At 36.2% G+C, this 22,111-nt stretch overlaps 1 protein-coding gene across 1 annotated transcript; it reads left to right on the forward strand.

Annotated features, from left to right (window-relative positions):
- Nucleotides 1-19,806: 19,806 nt before the first annotated feature.
- On the forward strand, nt 19,807-21,090 carry LOC149075680 (uncharacterized protein F54H12.2-like). Its single transcript, XM_089245473.1, has one exon. It carries the CDS (start codon nt 19,807-19,809, stop codon nt 21,088-21,090), a length of 1,284 nt encoding a protein of 427 aa, XP_089101599.1.
- Nucleotides 21,091-22,111: the final 1,021 nt, after the last annotated feature.

Here is a 22,111-nt window from a genome sequence, read left to right on the forward strand (position 1 = left end):
ATGGTATGGGGCGGTATTGGATATCACTCTCGCACTCCTCTAGTACGCATTGCCGGTACTTTAAAAAGCCAGCGCTACATCTCCGAGGTGTTGGAGCCAGTTGTCCTTCCTTACCTTCAGGGCTTGCCCACAGCCATATTTCAACAGGATAATGCGCGACCACACATGACACGCATTGTCCAAAGGTTCTTCGTCAATCGCCAGATTGAATTGCTTCCCTGGCCAGCTCGCTCTCCGGATCTTTCGCCGGTAGAAAACATGTGGTCCATGGTTGCTCAACGATTAACCCAGATTACATCCCCAGCTGCCACAGCAGATCAACTTTGGCAACGCGTGGAAGCTGCTTGGTCTGCTGTACCCCAAGAACACATCCAAAGTCTCTTTGAATCAATTCCGAGGCGTGTGGCAGCGGTGATCTCCAACAATGGCGGCTGCTCTGGCTACTGATTTTGGCAGGAACCACACTTCACAGAAGTCTATAAATTTAATCATTTGATGCTTGGTCAACATGTTATCTACAAAATAAATATTGTTGCGATATCTCTTGTCTTTCTTGGTGTTGCAATTTGGGTGGACAGCAGTGTATAAATGTTTTCAATACTAGCATTGGTAGATGATATGCTGCAAAAAGATTCACATAGTTCGCGTAATTCACTTTTGCGTTGCCTTGAATTCACGTACTGCCAGTTTCAGAAGGGGATATGATTCTAATGACATTATACTTCTATTTCTATTGATTAAATTGTTGAAATCAATAAGAAAGATGTGTTTTGGTTTTGTATTTGATTTAAATTTAAATTTTGTATTTTACATGAATTTCAGTTTTATATTTTATTTTACTCTTTTGTGTTACTTTATTTACATTTCAGTTTTGTATTTTATTTGAATTTTAGTTTTGCATTTGATTTGGATTTTAGTTTTTTGTTTCAGTTTTTTTTATTCGAATATTTTGTATTTCATTTCCATATTAGTCTTACATTTTTGTTTGGTATTTTTTTGGTAAAGCTTTGTTTAGTTGCTGCAGTAATGGTGTTCAAAACTGTTGTTGTTGTTTTGTTTTAATTTATAAATAAATCAGATGAGTTCCCTCAGACCTAAATAGATATGGGTCTGGGTGAACTGGAACATAATATAAAATAAGCAAAGGAATTGTGAGCATTTATGTCTGGAAATCCTGGTAATGGTGATTAGCTTTTCTTTAGCATTCCTCTAAATGCCTTCAAGATATCACCGTCATCCAAACATCTGTTCCTGCTGCATTCTCTCATATTTCTGTTGAATTTAGTGAGATGATGAGAAAAATGCAAATACCTGAAAATCGATCCAATTATAATTTATCACAGACATGAATTATTATAATTAGATTGATTTGACACTTGGACATTTCAGACGTTTGGCAAGTGCAAAAAAAAAAAAGGAATCACTGCTTTTTGCGTCTAGAGCCTTAATCACCTGTGTTTAAATTTCAATCATAGACATGGATGTTATCAAATATCAATTTGGGAATTCTCTGATTTTAATCCTTTATGGTTGATCCCCCCATAAAAACGTATTGATTTTTTTTTTCAAATACGGATGAAAATTGATGTTGTTAGCATTTTCGAATTGAAAATATACATCAACACAGCAATTTAATAAATTAGAGTGGATTTTTTAATGAGATAAAAAACGGTTAATAAAATATACAACTTTTGCCTCGATATTAATGCTATCTATTATCTTATAAAACATTCCTTAGCAAAGATGAATAGATTTCCCCTTTAATTTTATTTCAAATACCCCCTCCCTCTCAATCTGGTACGCTTTTATGAATCTCTGAACACGTAAAATTTCACCGACAGGGATTGAAATCTTTCCAAATAAAAAACGTATTATACCCATATTGCATTTTGTACTGAAATTATACTGAAAGATGCAATTTATAAAATACCGGAGAAAAAAAATTGAGAAAAGAAAAATGGACATTTTCTTCCTTGATCATGCAATTTTTCATTTTTTTTTTCAAATATACACTTGACCATAGGTGATTAATGAGCGAAATGAAAAACGTGTAATTACTGTAAAGCTCGTATACACCAAGAGGGATTCAAGTCTCTTCATCAATTCACAATTTCAGAGAAAGGACACAATGCTGTTGTTTTTTAATTGAAAGTTAATGCAAAAAAAGACACTTAAATTCTGAAATCTCAAAATTTCTCAAAAAATATGGAAAAATTTTCACGCACCAAAATATACTGAAACACCAACAAATTTATAACAAAATAAAATGCTTTTCTCAGACAAAATTTGCGTAAACATCCGCAGGGAAACAGAGAAAAATATTTAAGCAAATTATGAGGTGTGAATATTTACTCACCATTTTTAAGAAATATTCAATGTAAATCTCATTACCAAATTTCATATGATTGATTTTAACGCAGCTAAAAGAAAAAGAGAGAAGATAAAATTCAAGGATAAAAATGTTCAACGTCATCTAAACCACCTGCCATAGAATTAATATTAATTTCTTTAAATGCTCTAGAAAAAAGGTGAGAATCATCAAATTAATGCGATAAAAATGAGAAAAGAGGCTTTTCATTTTTACGAACATGTCATATCTCATTATGGGCAGAATCGTAAATGGACTCTTCCAGCGTTTTAGATAATTCAATAAGATCATACGACGGCGGTAGGAAAAAAACCTTCAAGCAATGACAAAGCCATAGATGTAGAGATATTGGGAAATAAATGAAGGAAGGATTTAGTAAAAGAAAGAAGCCGGTATTAAAAGTGAATCTGTACTTGCTACCAGCTATGGAGACGTACTCGTTTTTATGGTCAAGAAAACCATTGTCCGGAGGGAATTTGATAAGTAAAACAAGAGAAAATGTACCTCTCATACAAGTCAGAATCAAAAGCCCTTTTTTGTGATGACTTCTTATTTTCTGAAATTAACCGAATTCACAGACATATTGATTAAGTGAATGTCGAATGAAAATTCCCAAAATGGTTTCTTGAGAGAATGAGACATTTGTGATTGTGAATCTACGCAATCCTTAATATTGACAATAAAATAACAAAAATCTAAATCTGTAAGCTGATAAAAAAATTATTAATTACAGTGAAACCTCGCTACAACGATACAGTGATAAATCCTCTACAACGATATTTTTCGGATCTTGTTTCGGTATTGCCTATAGTCTAATGTTAAACTCCTCTCAATACAATGACATCCTTTACTACGATAACTGCCTCTATAACGATATTTTTGAGCGTATCCGCTACAAGGATATTCTCTATACTTATATGTAATTCAAAATCACCTTCATATGTTTTTAAATTCTTTGCAAGTGTTTGCTTTTTTATTGGTGTATGATAGCATCGGTATTTTGCATTATCTACTGTCCGAAAGTGTTATTGAAGTTGCCGTGGGGCTATTTCCTGTGCAGTAGCTTACATAATCTTACTGCGCCGAAAACTACCTTACTACTTCGGGGGGGGGGGACTAAACTTTACGCATGAATTAATAATTTAGGATTTTTTGCTGCGAATAAATTTTCTTATAAATTCATTTTATTGCTGTACTAACAATGACAATTCAGAACAGATGCTAGCAACAACATCAATTTGGTGGTGCATGAATGATAACGCTATCTCTCGATATAACGATAGACCCCCCAAAAACGATATTTCTTCTTTTCCCACAGAGTATCGTTATATCGATCTTTCACTGTAACTTGAAAATTAGTTTATTTTAAAAATTTAGTAAAATACTCGTACATTTTAGCTTAAAACATTTCTTATACATATGTATCTGTACATATGCTTATAAGGTCTAATTGCTGTTTCTATAAACGTTACTCACTCAAATGGAAGTCACTCTTACATTACAACTAATTAATGACATTTTTCGTCTTCGAGATATAGTTCCAACTGCGGAAAAATGCCTCGAACATTGCCACAGATCATCACCGTTTATAATAAAGAAACATCATAGATTTGAAAATACACTAAAAAAGGAGCCAGTCAACTGAATGGCCTGAATTGTGCTATAAGAGTGCAGGTTGGCAATCACAATAAAAGCAAGAATTTTGAGGAATTATATTTTTGTAGTTAATTATGATTCTCTAATCGCCAACGATGACAACGTTCGTATTGAATTGTTATTTTTAATTTTAAAAAATAACACACACACACACACACACACACACACACACACACACACACACACACACACACACACACACACACACACACACACAATCCTTGAAGTCAGGACTGAACTCACTTGGGTTAAAAAAAAATTCACGTAAAACAATCCTCCTGTTTGTGCTTTCTGTTCTGAAATGATTAGAACTCACTGAGATAAAAGAGGCTTTTTAACCCTGTAAGAGAGCGTTTTGTCATTAATGAATGATTTTTGCTCTACATGTTAGGGGGATTGACGCACTTTTCACTGATTTCTCATGGGAAAAATACGGTATGAAAACTCAAATTCTGTATGTTTTCCAGAGAATTAATTTTTAAACTCTCCAAGATGCTGTGAGACAACATTGAAAAAATTTGTAATTAGAAGTACAAATACGTATAAGCGGTCTAAGAATCGATTATTGGATAACGATAGCAATAAAAGGAATGTATGTAACTGGATTTTTCTAAATCTGCATGATCCATTATACCTTCAAACGAGAATTATTCTTTGTTGATATTTTCACTGAGGTATTTTATCAGTATTTCGTTCCATATCAGATCATATATAGATAACGATTGATTAAATCTGCATATCTATCCAATAAGCGGGGCCATTCCCTTTATATTCACGTCCACACAAACCGAGTATACCGCGGAAACTGTTTGGTCCATCTTCATTGCCACGATATAAACCCCCGGTAGGTGATATCGAAATTTCCCTGTCAATGCCGGAGCCTTGTAAATCCTGGCCATAACAGGAAAGCCACCTGATCCCCTGTAGGGAGCATATTTTCCCAGCTGCGATTCATCGGGGAATCACGCTATATGTATTCCGCAAGTCCACACGCTATGCCAACATAACAACCAGAATTGTTATACGATGTCTAGGGAAGGAATATAGACTCTCACATACACATCAAAAGTATATTTCTTATCTCACGAGCATAAACTCTCATCACAACTGTTATAGAACTGGGATAATGTCGATATTGAATGTTTTTTTTCCTTTGGAACTTATTCAAGTGTTTAAGGTGTAATGTTTGGTATATTCCTAAAAAGAAAAGCAAAAAGTCGACTACTCGAAAACTCGCGGTGTACATCTGATAAAAAGTTTGCTGTTAACAAGCGTAATATCCAGATGGAGGCAATGGGAGTTGTCGTCCCTCTCAAGAGCCAAATAATATGGGGGGAAATTTTTAATGTCCCGTAAAATACAGGATGATCCAATGCACCAACACAGCAAGTCTTTGCTTCTCCGATACTTTGCCATGGATCCGCCTACCTCTGCTCCATTCAGAGGTGAAGATATCTGTCTCGGCTTCATTAGCAGCTGAAGCTATCTGGCTCGGCTTCATTAGCAGCTGAAGATGTCTGTTTTCGCTACATTCAAAGCTGAAGAAAATATTTGCCTCCGTTCCTCCCACAGCTGCAGAAGCCTGCCTCCAATTCATTCGCAATTGAAGATTTCGTCAATTTGGAAGCTGAGGATGTTTGCGTTCATTTTAAAGCTGAAGATGTTTGCGTCCATTCAAAGCTGAAGATATATCCCTCCGTTTCCTTCCTAGCTGAAAATATCTGCCTCGGCTCATTCGCATGTGAAAATACCCGCCTCCACTCCATTCAAAGCTGAAGATGCCTGCCTTCGCTCAGGCACGGATCCAGAAAGTTGGAGGGGGGGGGGGGAATCAAAGAAACGAACGCTCCTTCCTCGGGCCAAATAATATATAAAAATGTCTCTGTCCCGTATTTTACGGAGCGATCCCATATACTTACACAATTTGCCCTTTCTGTGAGATCACCCTGGATCCGCGTCTTGCGGATCCAGGGTTGTTATATATCCAATATAACAACCAGAATTGTTATATTGGATGCCTAGGGAAGGAATAAACTCTGACATAAACACACATCAAAATATTATTTCTTATCTTACGTGCATAAATCTCATCGCAACCGTAACAGTACTGGAATAAAATCGATACTGAAAATTGTCGTTTTTGTTTCTTCTTTGGAACTTATTCAAATATTTAAAGTATAATGTTTGGAATTTTCCTAAAAAGAAGAGCAAAGAGTCGACGACTCGGAAACTTATGGTGTACATCTGTGAATAAGTTTGAGTTTCAGAAGGAAATAATTTGTTATTCCCTGAAATGGAACTCGAAATTAATTGATGCGAAATGATGGGAACGATTCTGCCGCGATGCACCTGGAACCAGTGAAATTACCGAAAACGTTTGTTTTCGAACTGGAAAAATTCCAAATTCCTTTGTGCTTTTTTATCAAAATAATATTTGAGTTTGTCAGTGTATCTCTTGTCCTTCCTATGTTAGTTTTTAGTTAATTAGACCGTGAAACTTTGGAATTGTTTTTTTTTTAATGGTTGCATTTGGGAATTTATGCTGTTGCGCAATAATCTTTGAAAAGCAATTTAAAAAAAATCCTGGTCAATATATGAAATAAAATATAGGCAAAATATCCGATAGGCATGTGGATTTCACAAGTAGCTCGAGCATAATTTCTGACATGAAGAGATATAAATAACTAGATCCTACCCGCGGCTTCGGTCGCTTGGATTTGGTAATCTGAAATTTGCTATGTGATCATTTCTCTATATAGCAGTTGAACCACTCACGATTCCCATTGGGGGTGAATCTAGAGAAAAATCGTGTCTTAGTAAATATATATAAATAAATATAATACTGACCGAATTCCACATTTATAGCTTCAGTGGTTCCGGCTCAGCGATGATTGTCCCACATAAGCTTTGAACCCCTTATGGTGTTGGGTCTTGAGAAATCCATTCTTAGTGATTCTTTACATTGCAAAATAAAAACAATGACCAACTTTCATATTTATAGCTTTAACGGTTCCAGCTCGGCGTTGATGTTTCTATATAACATTTGAATATATAAGATCAAATGTGTCCTGCATTACATATTTCACAGATTTTAAGGTGTTCCCAAGAGATGGACGCATCTAGCGTTTTATTATAAATAAAAATTTTTATACAACAAATATAAACTTTGAACCGCCTTATGAACCCTTTACGGGTCAAAAAAAAAAACCTTCTTACTGAATTTTTAAATCACAAAATAAAACTACTGACTAAATTTCATATTAATGATGAAATAATTTGTTTTAACAATTTAAAAATAACTATTTATTTCAATAATTATGAAATTTTAATCATAATTATGATTCGCAATCTTCATTCAACAAATCACACTTTTCTCAGAGATACTCTCTCCTAGAGGCCAACTTAATAAGCTCCTAAAAGAGCTGCCCTCTGATGAAAGCCCCCAAAGTTCATATTCAATATAATTCTAACTCAAAACTCATTCAGTCCTTTAAATTAAGAATCAACAGTCTGGAGTCAAAATAAAAAATTCTATAGTGAAAAAAAGCAATCCACCCATTTGTGGCACCAGGGTCTGAAAGAGTTATACAGGTTTCAAGTCATTTCGAAAAATCACTGAAAACTTTTAAGGGGTCTCCTACCTTTTAACAACGTGAAGAACTTTTTAACGTAGGAAAGTATTATATAAAAATATTATTTACTGATTGTTATATTTCTCATTTTTATCACATTATATTTAATTCTGTATGTTATTCTATGCGAATACAAAATTTTATGTATCTGCAATACTGGAATTTTTAACAAATTTTCAAATAAAAGCTTTAAAACAGCTTGCGCGCATGATAAAATAACATGACATCAAGGGAATTCGATTAAAATTAATTCAAAATAAATTAAACTGCTCAGATCATGAAATAACGAAATAGATTTAAGACCCATCCATAAATTCTTGGGTTATAATTTTTTTTTTCAATTCTTAAAATTTAATTTTGAATACGTTTGTTTAAGTGAATAAAATCTAATGTTTTTCATCATTTTATGAAATGAACAGTTTTTATTGAATTATGTCGATTTCATGCAATTTTACCATGCGTGCAAGCTGTTTGTACAGTATTTTTTTTTAAATTGTTAAATAAAATTAAGTATTAAAGATATGTAAAATTTCATACTTTCATACGAAAACACGCACAACCAACTATATTATTCGGTAGAAACTTGAAATAAATCAATCGGTAAATAATATTTGAATAATATTTTTACATAAAAAAAGTATTTTACCATAATAAAAAGTATGAGACCCCCCATTTAATGACAAATCATCACGGCAAATATTCACCAACTGAAAGTTCTAAACAAATCTAGATGAATTATCATTACGATTAACATAATCAATCATATCAATTCCATCCGTTTATAAAACCCAAAACACATTAGTATTAAGATAAGGAATCTTTGGGGGAAAAGAAGTAAAAATCCTCGCAAACATTTATATTCAACCAAATTATATGCCGATAAAGGCCTTGGCTCTTCTCCAACGGAACAAGTGATCCGATCGCCTAAAAAAAACTGCACAAAGCCCCTTTTTTTTGGCATTTCTTCTAGCAGCAGTCACTCAATGTCGTCAACTCTGAGATAGATCTTGTTCTTGTCTCTTTCTCCGCCTTCCCCTTCAGACGTTGGGCACGACGAAATGCCATCAAGATAACGTCGAAAGGAAAGACGAATAATCTGCTGCTAACCAATGTATTACAGGGTATCGGAGATTAGATGCCTGACAGAGATAAAAGGATTATTTCAAGAGGAAAGAGACTAAGAAGAAGAGTCTCGACGTCCGCGTTGAGCGGCCAACGTTGCAGCCAATCATTTCCGCTGTATGGCTCTTTCTTATGTGTCATTTATTTCGGGCCACCGCCAGAGAGCCATTACTTTTGAAGTCCACCGTGCCCCGTACGCGTATACGGCTCTTTTAATGATGTCCAGCTTACTTACTTGGCGTTGATCCTCTACGCGCAAAATCGCCAGTTTATCAAACGTGATAAAAGATATCTTTATAGCTGCCGTTGTATATCTTTCACGCCGTGTAAATATGACATCGTGACAGTATCGGCTTCTTTTTCTCGGGTCATAACTGAACAGAGCACATTGATTGATTTATAGCATTTATGCTTAACCCATGGCCCGCGGACCAGATGTAGCCCTCAGTGTCATCTAATGTAGGGCTCACGACCTCAAACCTAATTTTGCAAAAAGTCAACTAAGCGTCATATTTCCCGATCATTTGAGTGGCATGCGGCATATTTATACAGATCAATTGAACTGTACGCCCCGCAGTTCTAGATCACTTAATTAATCCGCGGCAGACTTCCATATCACTCAAGTGACCCGTATAGCACATTTAGAGATCACTTCAGTGAATCACGGCACATCACCAGGTCACTTGAGGGACCCGGGGAACAGTCACAAATCCCAGTTGCACATTTCAAGCCAGATACTCAAGTGACTTGCGACACGTTTGCAGAGCACTTAAGCGACCCTTGGTAGAGTTTCAGATAGTTTAAGTGGCCCGTGACACATTTTTAGATCAATTAAGTGAATCACGGCATATGTACAAATAATTTGAGTGTCCAGATCATTTAATTGAGTGACGCGTGCAACCTTCTCAAATGGCAAAGTGAAGTGGCCTGCACTCTTCTGAAGGTTTGCGACCCTCGATTCACAGCATTAACAAATAAATTAATTAAAACAAATATTTTCAATAATAAAATAAATTATAATGAATTATAAACTATTTTTTACACCAAAATATAAAAGGCAGATAGCAATACCATCAAGAACGCGAAACAAGCTTGGTCCTGACGCTGTCAAAACGTCATATAATATACTATAATATGTTGGAGACACATGCACCCACAGCACACATTCCAGGATGTACCAATTCGTGAGAAATTCCGTAAAGGAATGCGTACGAGGTGCATGTACAGTAAAGTGTAGTTGCAGAATTAAAATTATCATTTATCACCATATCTCAACGTTTTAAACAACGATTGGCATTACTACGAAATCACTCGAAAAATATCGGAATGTTCCGTACAGTTTCTATTTTTAATGTCTTTTACCGCGCACGTGGGTTTTATAAATTGTTTTACGAACCAAGAGAATGCTGCGTTGATTTATGAAAATACAGTGAATGCCACTAATGTGTGATCATATCGGGACTGAACATTTTTGATAAAGATAACAGGCTTATCTTGAAAAAAATGATATGCGCATATAAATTACTATGCATCCTTTTTTATGTAAAAATGGTCTCTTCCAACAAAACTGCTTGTGAAATGTTTAACCGTGACGCTGCATTCTGCTATCGCATGCATTCGGCAACTGTCATGAGTCGGATATAATATTTTTATCAGAAGTATGCTGTGGTGTTTCGCGTTCTAGTGGTGCTGTCACCATATGTCCTGCATTTTGTTCCGTATTTTCCATGACAGTCCCGTTTATCTGGTTATTTTTTCTCCACTCCGAATTTTTTGAAAAATGTCACGGGTTTTTTCACCCATTTTTTAGTCCAAATCTTCTTGAATTTGTTGTTTAAATAATAACATGTAGAAGTTCCGAGAATTTCATGAATTATTGTATTTCGCTTGAAGGGGGGGGGGGGATTATCAACCCGATTACTGTCAAACGGGTGTTTCGTGAACCTACATTTTACGGATGAACATGTTTCTTAGAAAAATCTCATTAGTATTTTGAAAGAGAAAACTGTTCTATTTTATAAGAAATACATTCCATTTCAGACTGAATGAGCTTCTAAAGCATTTTTTTTAAAAATTCGATCTCGCAGGCACATTCTAATCTCTCACGTTCGCTCATGTTACTTTCTCAGCGTTTGAATTAAAAAAAACATATTTCCTTAAAATCATTTTATTTACGTAGCAAAGTATCGATAGAGCCGTCCCTGATGCGATTTTTTCTCAACCGATATCACTTTTGTCACATCACGTCCGTTCCACACACACGAGAGCTAATTAGATAATGGCCTACGAATTGTGAATTGTTTGAATGTTTTCCATTTCTTCTATGTCTCTCATTGAGAGATACCGACGATGTATAAAACACTGTTATCTTTCAATCAATTCAAATTTTCAAACAGAATAGCTAAGTTTTTGAGGTATGGAGACGTGGGTTGGCGTTTAGTAACCATTAACCGTATTTTTCTTCACAAAAAGGTCATCTGTTTCTATAACCCCTGTTGCTTGGGAAAATTACAACACAGGATCACAGAAGACAAGTTTTTTCTCAAGCCAACGTATTAACCCTTTAAACTTTAAAAGGTGCAGCAGAAATCACTAAACTCCCTTTAAAATTCCATACCTTTTTTAAAGGAAATAAGCTTTCTTCCTATTTTCAACAGATTCAAACCAAGGGTGGAATAGGGGAATGTGTTCAATTGAGGATTCAACGTTGCAAGATATCTAGGCTTGTCGATGCTAAAAAAGAGGCGCTCAAGGAGACGAGATACCTTGTTAATGTCTCTTAAGGGAATGAAAGAAAAAAAGGAAATTCTCAAAAAAATAACACACATATTTCGCGTCATAAAGTGAATTACGTTTCATATTACAATCTACGTGTTCTAGATTATTTTCCTTAAAATTTCTGGTTCTATATAGGAGTTCTGATTATTTGTGTCTTCGTTTTGGGAAATTATCGCAGCATATCCTGTTAAAACTGCTTGAAGTGTAAAAAAAAATTGGAAACAATCATTTTTCCGATGTACAGTAGTATCGCATTTTCCTGCGTATAATCCCCGGTTTATGCGTCAAAAAATTGGGGTTTACCGATGTGGATTATTGAAATATTAATATTAGGATTATATGCAGAAAGACACGTGGTTTGGATTATTATGCATTCTACAATACATTTACTTTTCATATACTCATATACATTCTACAATGCATTTAAATTTCATATGCATTCTGCAATGTATTTATATTCCATATACACAATCTACAATGTATTTAAATTCCATACACATTCTACAATGTATTTGCATTTAACATACATTCTGCAATAGATCTTGATTTCGCATACATACTACATCACATATACATTTCCATATACATTTTTACAATACTACAGTTTATTGTGATCTCTCAAAAGGTAATATTTCTATATTTACTAGAAATGAAACAAATTATTCATTGGTATTCATATTTTTTTTATCATTCTTTTGCATCTAAATTACAAATCGCGGTTCTATATTTAATACGGATTCTTCGTAATAACATGAAATGGCTTCAGGAGGGAAAAAAAACAGAGTTGGAAAACAAACAACCGTATATTAAGTATGTGATTTATATTTGGTAGATGAGGTGTAATATCTGGAGGGCGTCTCTTTTTTTCCCCTATTTCCCTTTAATATATCATATGGTGAAAAAAAAAAAGTGAAGTGCTAAGTCTTTGTTTGTTTGGCTTCCCGCTCCGTCCGCTTTCTTATCATTTTTTCGTACATTATTATTATCATTACAGAAGAGAAGAGATGGATTAATATGCTGGCAAAATGGCGTCACGTACATACTTCGTAAAAATTTCTTTTAAAAGATTAACTTTACAGCTTCCTTCTCATGCACGCGATGTTTTTGCGTGTGTTTTATTTACTCACTAACACTCTGTCATTAGAATAAAAATACCGAAGTAGTACGAAACTCCTAAGTTGTTTGCATATTGATATTTTTGAACGTTTTTACTGTATAAATATTTTTGTTTTTCCTTCCTGTCAAGAATCTACAGACAAACAAGACTTTTTTTACTAATTATATCCTGGGAAAAAAATCTACAGCGAGAAAAAGCAATCCCCGCATTTGCGGCAGGTTATACAGATTTGAACAGGTTATACAAGCTTTTAGTCATCACGAAAAATCACTGTAAGTTGATTTGAATAAATCAATTATTGATTCATTCAAACGTTTAGCACACGTATATTTGATTTTGTATGCTTGCCTATGCGAGTACATAATCTTATGTATGTGCAATATATATGATTTTTTTAGAAACTTCTGAAAAAATCTCCAAAAACGGCTTGCGCGTGTATAATAAAATACCATGTTATCAATGAAATTTAATAAAAATTCATTCAAAATAAAGAAAATTTTTCATTTCATAAAATGAAGAAAGAGATTCGAGATCCATTCATAAATAATTGGGTTATAAAAAAAAAATATTTTTTTGAATTTTTGAAATTTAATTTTGAATGAGATTGAGTTAATGGAATCTCAATTTTATCACACTATGAACTGAACAACATATATAACTGAACAACTATTTTTATGCCTCAAAACCTTTCTATTTCGCTTTAATACGCAAATATACTGCAAGATTCCAGTAATGAAACATTTATTTCCAAAACAAAGTTTGGGAAATGGTTTCATCCAATTTTTAAAATCAAAAAATGTGGTTAAAAGATCGAAAAATCAAAATGTGGATAAAAGAATCGGCGTGGGGTGAAAATTTGTATTTCAAGCATACTAGCATAAATGCAAATTTTTTTCAACTTCAATTAATTCCTTCCTGTACCCAAAGACATACTTGCCAAAAATCGAATTTCATGCAAATTTTGATTTAAAAAAATAATTTAAATAATCAATTTTTTACAAGCATAAGCAGGAAATGAAAAATAATTTATTGTTGTTACATGTGTAAAATTATTAAGTGTGGTAAAAGTTGGAAGCCATGATCAAAATATTCATGCCATACCCAAGGAGTTGAAAGATGCATTCTTTCGCCTAGTGTCTGAGGCATCGGAAAGTGTGTGTGGAGAAGAGAAGGGACACGGTTTCATATTGAATAGGATAAAATCAAGAAGCCAACATTTTAATACCAGAAACATTACAAATATGTACATTCAAACTAATAGAATTAAAAAAAGGATTACATAAGTTCACCTTTTTATAAGTTTTATGATTTATTGCTCTGATTTTCAAATTTATATTTCATGTATTATTATAGAATTATAATTATTTATAAGTTTTTAATTTAATACCTGAAAATTTAGAAACATTTTTCATTAATTTACAATTTTTAATGTATTTTTAATGTGAATTTTTAACTATTTTTGGGGCACTTGGGCCACCAAAAGATATGAATGGATTTGAATAAAAAAATCATGCACCCATGAAATAAATTCCCCCCCCCCCCCCACGCCAAAAGTAGTTTCGGAAAAAACATTTTCGTATACTTTTCGATCCACCCTATGCGGTCAAGTAGTAGTAGGATATAACTAGCTTAAAGAAAAGAGAATCTACATTTATAATAATTAAATACGTAAAAAAAACTTAAGTTTTTGAACCTTTAGTTGCAACGTTGATGTCAGAAAAGTAAAAGTCATAATGAGAAAAAATAAACTATAATTACTGAAGAAAAATCGGTAAGTGATGGAACTTTTTCAATTTCTTCCTGCTTTTAGCACTTGAACATCAATTGGTATCCGTTTATAATTCTCAGACAGTTTTTTCATTGCATTTCTGTGCTATTACTTCGTTGTTCTATGACATAATGTTTCGAAAATACCGAGGAATTGCTTTGACAATTTTCGATTCATAAATTGTTGAAATATTTCAAAGAAACAGGGATGATTTATTAATACACCGTTAATTGAAAGTTACGACAAAGATTACACCAGTATCGAATTAGTAAGGGGCAACTCCATGTCGTGGTGTCGCAGAAAAACAGGATTGTCATTAAATGAAATAGCTTATCTCTGGAAGTCGTGATTTCTACTTCTCAATTGAAATTGTTCTTCAATTGTCACGTTTAAAACGAAATACGATGCGTATAATGGGATTAATTGAGAAACTTTCCATGCTTTGGTAAGACAACCGTATTTTCTTTTTATAGGCAGTGTATTTTATTTTATCATAATCATTTTTTTGTGTTCGTTTTATTTTAGCATGTGTTTGTTGTCTCGAGATATTTGCTCTTGTTTTGGTTTGTCGTGTCTTAGTTATATTTCTCTCACATCAGTAGTTCTTTGGGGGATATTTTTTTAGCCACCACATTGGAAATTTTGCCTGTTTTGTCCTTTTTTGCATTTGTATTTGAGAATGAAGTACGGTTATATTTTAATACTTGATGATAATTAATTTTCTTCTGTGAGAGAGATATCATTCGCATTATAGCGTAATTTTCACGAGAGGTCTTTTCTGCCTACATCTTGGATAACTCACGTGCTTTATCCAAAACGGGATAAGGAAATTCCACTTCCCCGACATTTCGGCCCCCGATGTTTCGTCCCTGTCATCTTACTCTTGGTACGCATAGTGCCCGGTACATTTCGGCCATGACATTTCTCCTGCTATGAGAGACCAAGTAAGTAACTGACTGTGTGAGTCACCATATGAGTGGCCACATCAGTGGGTGAGTGACAGTATGAGTGTGTGAGTGATTGTATGAGTAACTAAGTATGTTGCTGACTGTATATGTGAGAGAGATTGAGTGAGTGAGTGTACAACAATCATCTTCAACCTATCACTCGCGAGTACCATGGTGCTCTCTGAAGCACCCATAGTGCTCTATGCCCGGTGTCCGATTTCGTGTTAGCGAGCACTTAATCAACGTCCCGATCAACACCTCGTTCAAATTGCCAGGGATTAAAATTATCCTTATTTCATGCTTTCGTATGCCAAACTTGCTGCAAGGGTGCTCTTCTTTTGAGTATGAGTGCAGGCAGTGCTCGTGACTGGAGAAAGGTTGAATACTTCTGCTGTACGAGTAAGTGTGAGTTGTTATATAGTTGATTGAATGACCATATGAATGGTCAAGCGAGTGACTGTATGAGTGCCCAAATGAATGATCGTATGGGTGACCAAGTGAATGACTTTATCAGTAATCAAGTTGGTAACTGTATTAGTGACCAAGTGCGTGGGGCCGTATGAGTTGCCGGTTTCGTGATCAAGTTAGCGAAGAGATGAGTGATCCAACTCACTTGGTCTCATACGGTCACCAACCCACTCTTTTGCTCACTCACATCGTCACTCGCGCATTAATTTGATCACTCACCCACTCACTCATACGGTCAGGGTAGGCGAAATAGTCGAGCTGAAATGTCCTGGGAGAGTTGTCAGGGGAGAAATTTCCTCGGGCGATTCGACGGGGGCGAAATGTCGGAGGTGATATTTCCATAAACCATTCAAATCAGCAATATTCAAACGAATAAATATCGTCAATGAGCAGCAAAGTCCCCGTTATATACGCGTTATACACGGAACACGTCAGCTACTACACACTTTTATTAAATTTCAACAAATTCCTTCGAACAGTATTAACAAAGTAAATATTCGGTTTAGTAGTATATTCCACCCAGATAGCATGCGCTATCGTGCATTGATTCCCATCTAGTCATTTCTCTTCCAGATTTCAAGCGTAAAATCACACTAATCTGTGACTCAGAGATCTTCGCAGACAGTATTTCCTCTTAAACCAAAATATCGATTGCGGAATAGACTTTTAGCTTGTAAGAAGTCAGGATATCTTTCTTACTATTATTATTATTTTTCCTACTTCTCTCAAGGAAATTCCAAGACCTCACTCGCTTGGACCAAAGCCAGCGCTCGCAAGGAGAAGGTAGCACGGTATATAAAAAGAGTGAGGGGGGCTGACCAAACAAATTGCGTAACAAGAGATAAAGATCGATATATACACACACACACGCGGAAAACCCAAATAGTTTGTAGGGTAAAGGCTTCGATTTGCTTTATTATTAGGGCCTGGTTTCAGGAAAGTGGGGTACGGAACCTCACTTTACCTCCATTTCCTACCCATCACGTATCTCTATTGTCTAGTGCTTGGTTTCTAGACAATTTGGTAGGTGATTGCCCTAGAGCATGTAAGCACCCTGGAACGTCGCTTTGTATATATACCGTGGTTTTATTTTCTCTCTCTTTCTGCACCGTATCTATAACGATGTTGATTTGAAGCTTGTATGTGTGTGGTATTTAGATATATCCTTGTCTATCCTCGAGGAAAACCTTATAAAGAAATTACTTCAAAAAATGTTGAAGATTTTTCCCTAGAGTGAATCAGTTACTAAAATGTTGAACTCGGGTTTTTAAGATTCATCTTTTATTATTAGTGAACAAAACACATAAAAAAGTACACATAAGAAGGATACAATAGTACTAATAATAATAGTAGAATACACAAAATTTAACAAAAACAAAAAGGGACATGTGACCCACTATGTGACCTTCAAGGGACTTCTCGTCCTTACAAGTTCATAATAATTTCTAATAATAAATTTCTATTTCTGATAGAGCAACTTGTGACACACTCGTATGCAAAATTAAGAGAATTTGCACATTTGTGTGTTTATTTTCACAAAAAAGTACTGAACCAAATAATAAGGCCAGTAGTGGGAAAAGGGGGTTACTGGAACAAAGGACTTAGTACAGTCAAGGCTAGGACCGGAAAAAGGCGCAAAAGGCGTTCGATGTACGCATGCGCGTCAGGAGGTCCCGGTTTTATCCCCCCCCCTCATTATAAAAGAGGAATGAACCCGTGTTCCACTTTCACTCCGATTAAAAAAAAAAAATGGAAGATGTATACCGAAATCCGAAGAGTGAGGGTAGTTATGGTGGTGTCGAACCATTATATCGAGCTCTAAAAGGGGAATTTTCTCGAACAAAAATAAGAAAGTGGTTAGAAGGGGAAAAATCTTACACACTCCATCGTGAAAGAAGAAAAAAGTTCCCCAGGAACCGTATTATAGTTGGTGCAATGAATCAACAATTCCAGGCTGATTTAGTTGACATGAGAAACCTGGTAAAATACAACGACGGTTATCAGTATATCTTAACGTGTATTGATGTGTTGTCTAAATATGCTTGGGCCATCCCGCTCAAAGACAAAACGGGGCGGAGCGTGGTGAAAGCGTTTGATCAAATATTTGTCGAAAGGCAACCACATGTTCTGCAAACGGATAAAGGCACCGAATTCAAGAATAAGGTCTTCCAAAAGTTTCTGAAGGAAAAAGGGGTCAAGTTCTTTACGACAGAGGATGACGTCACAAAGGCTGCGATAGCAGAAAGGTTCAATAAAACGCTGAAATCGAGGATGTGGCGATACTTCACAGAAAATAACACGCATAGATACATAGACGTGTTACAAGATCTGGTTTTTGGGTATAATAATAAGTTTCACAGGAGTATAATGATGAGTCCTACCGAAGTTAATAAAGAAAACGAAAAGAGGGTGTGGGGCAACCTCTATGGGAAGAAAAAGGTTAAAAAAGTAAAACAAAGGTTTTTTATCGGTGACCAGGTTCGTATTTCTCGTACGAAACACCCTTTTGAAAAGGGATACGAGTCTAATTTTACACATGAAGTTTTCGTGGTGGATGAATACATACCGAGGGAGATACCCGTCTACAGACTAAAAGATTTGATGGGTGAAAAAATTAAAGGGACATTTTACGAACATGAAATGACGAAGACCACACTAGAAGACACCTTTCCTATAGAAAAAATTCTAAGAAAAAGGAAGAGGCAAGGTAAAACAGAGCTACTCGTAAAGTGGATGCATTATCCAGAAAAGTTTATATCATGGATATAAATACAGCGACTCAATCCATCTTTACTCATTTCAACAAGATGGCTTCGTTCTACTTAACGCTCCCAAGCGATTCGAGCATGAATTTCTTTCCTGATAACACCCTTTCCAACTTCGTCACAAAACTCCCCAGCGCGTTAGAGTTTGATTCGGATATGGAAGTAGCTCTATCAGAGCTGATATTTCCCCATTCTTTCCACAACATAACGGAACGGTCTAACAGCTTTGAATTTAATTCTGGAGATGGAGTGATAAAAAAAGGTGTCATCCCTTGTGGTTTCTACGAGAGTACCACAGACCTGATTAAGGTGATGACGAGAAATTTTAGAAAGGAAGATATTGATTTGATTTTCAACAAAACCACGAAAAAAGTGAAGGTGGCTACGAGGAAAGGTGCTAAGTTAATTCTACATACAGGAATAGCAGAGAATCTAGGTTTTGAACCCGGTGAGATAAAAGGAATGATGATAGAGGGGCCTTTCACGGCTGATCCGAAACTAGACTTTCATCTGTTGTACGTTTATTATGATATAGTCGAACCGCAGATTGTCGGCAACACCTTTGCCCCGTTATTAAGAATCGTAAAAACCGAAGGACACGATGGCGACATCGTCAACGCAGCCTTCGAGAGGGGTCACTACATCCCTCTAGCCCGAAGGAGTTTTGAAACAGTTCACATTCATATAAGGACGCACACAGGTCATCTCGTGTCATTTGAACGTGGGAAGGTGATAGTTAAACTCCACTTCCGACTGAAACATTTATGATGTCTTACCACCCGTATCGCTGTTGTATAGATAGCGTAACTGATTATTACGTCAACCAAGCGGGTCAAGGTCTTGGATATTATCAGGGTATACCACTGCAACGGGGTTACGGTTTCGGTTCAATATTCAGCTCCCTTTTCCGATCGGCTATGCCTTTGTTCAAAAAAGGAGCGAAGGCTCTTGGCCGTCAGGTTCTCAGGTCAGGTGTAGATTTTGCCAATGACGTCGTACAAGGTAGAGATTTGAAAACAGCTGCGGTGGAAAGAGCAAAAGAGGCTGGTCGCTTGCTGAGTGATAAAGCTTCTACGAAAGTTAAAACAATGCTCGGAGGACATAAAAGGAAACGCTTAGCGAGAAAAAACGTCATTCGTAAGAAAGCTAGGAAGGCAACAGCACCCGATATTTTCGATTGAGAAGATGGCTCTCATCATGACAAACTCACCCGAGTGTCTCAAAAGCGAAGTAGATTTGTTCGCTTTACCCCCTACTCAAACCGCCATAGAAGGTGGAGAATGGATTGAATTTCTCCCACTTTCCAGTATTAAAGACGGTCCGATTGAGTTCAACATTACAGGTAGCACCGAAGATTACATAGACCTATCTTCCACACAACTACACGTCAAGTTGAGGGTCACAAAGAAGGACGGTAAACCACTTCTTGATACCGACCTAGTTTCTCCTGCGAATCTACCGCTACATTCCCTCTTCTCCCAAGTGGACGTCTCTCTCAATGGTAGGAATATCACGAATTCGTCTCACACCTACCCTTACAGAGCCTATATCGAAACTTTGCTGAACTATGGTCGAGATGCGAAGATGGGTCCCCTCACTATGGAAGGTTTCCACAAGGACACTGCAGGTTCCATGGCCGACCACGAAAATAACGAAGGTATGAAAGAGCGGTCAAAACACATTGCAAACAGCAGATCTTACGACCTATTGGGAAGAGTACACTGTTCACTTTTTTTTCAACAAAGACTGTTACTCAACTTGGTAGATGTTAAACTTAGATTAGTGCGTTCGAAGCCATCGTTTTTTCTAATATCCTCGACAGCTGATTATAACGTGCACATAGATCATGCCAGCCTCTTTGTAAGGAAGGTGAGAGTTAACCCAGCTGTTGCCATCGGGCATGCTAAAGCATTGGAGAAGACCACTGCGAAATACCCTATCAATAGAGTACTTTGTAAGGTTTACTCTGTGGCACAGGGAAGCATGTCATTCGTCCAAGACAATGTGTATCTGGGTGCAATGCCTCAACGAGTTATCATCGGCCTAGTTGACAATGAATCTTTCAACGGTACATTTAGAAGCAACCCGTTCGATTTCAAGCATTACGATCTCAACTTCGTCTCCGTATATGTTGATGGTCGACCAGTCCCCCACAAACCCCTAGAGCCTAACTTTGAGACCGGAAACACCGTAAGAGCCTACAATAACCTGTTTCGAGTCGAGGAAGATCGTGGCATAGACATAACCAGAGAAGAATTTCATAGTGGTTACACTCTATTTTGTTTCTCCCTACTCCCCGACCAGAGCGACTGCGGACACTTACACTTGGTGAAACATAGTAATCTACGTGTGGAACTAAAGTTTGCGAAAGCACTACCTAAAACCATCTCGGTAATCATATATGGTGAGTTTCAGAACCTTATAGAGATAACAAAATCGAGAAGTGTATTGTGCGATTTCTCTGGCTGATGGATTCCGAACAGATTCGTCGAGCACTCCGCAGAGACCCGAAAACGAAAAAAGTTTTCAGGAACGTTTACGCTAGTGACGCGTTGCCTTCGAGAATACGAAATTATCCTACAGCTCTGATCGTTAACACAGATACCAGTGCAGAGTTGGAACACATTGGTTGGCTATATATCTTCATGACAATTTGACCGCGGAGTTTTTTGACTCATTCGGAAGACATCCTTCAAACTTTCAGAAAGGTAATATCACGAAATTTCTGAGAAGATATCAACGACTCACCTACAATGACGTGGCGCTGCAGTCAGCTGATACCCAAGTTTGTGGCTATTATGTTATTTATTACGTGTACTGTAAATGTATGGGTGAAAGTATGAATTCTATTGTATCTCGCTTCAATGTGAACAACGATTTACGTGTGTTTAACTTTGTAAGAAAATACTTTTCTTTTTAATAAAATTGATTTGCACAACTCATGTCTCATCATTTTTCACGATGGAACCGTTAACGTTACACCATCCATTCACTGCCGTCTGTGCAGGTGCAAGCGGTAGCGGGAAAACATATTTTTTAAAGGGTCTGCTCGAACATCGTGAAAGGCTTATCAAACCTTTACCGAAACGCGTGATATGGTTTTACGGAGAATCTCAGCCACTGCACGAGGAAATTAGAGATGTTGAATTCCGAGACGATTGTAATTTCGAGGGAGTCTCCAATGCCTTACTGATTTTCGATGATTTTATGTCAGAGTTATCGGGAGAAGAGAAAATGGTTAAGCTATTTACTAAGTATAGCCACCATCGAAATTTATCGGTTATCTTTGTAACTCAGAATTTCTTTCATAAGAAACTGCGGGAAATAACGCTAAACGCGCATTATATTTTCCTGTTTAAAAACCGGAGGGATTTGAACCAAATCACCCATTTGGGGAGACAGTTGTATCCTACGAAATTAAATTTTTTCGAAGAAAGTTACGCAGATGCAACGAAATCTCCGTATTCATATTTATCGATCGATCTTAGGC

The sequence above is a fragment of the Pholcus phalangioides genome, unplaced genomic scaffold (assembly GCF_987345545.1).
Source record: "Pholcus phalangioides strain wild (caught in Gottingen) unplaced genomic scaffold, Ppha-v1.0 ptg000015l_1, whole genome shotgun sequence".
NCBI classification, from domain to species: domain Eukaryota; kingdom Metazoa; phylum Arthropoda; class Arachnida; order Araneae; family Pholcidae; genus Pholcus; species Pholcus phalangioides.

Excerpts from the sequence above, each read along its gene's own strand:
- LOC149075680 (XM_089245473.1), top strand. The coding sequence starts at position 19,807 with ATGGCTCTCATCATGACAAACTCACCCGAGTGTCTCAAAAGCGAAGTA.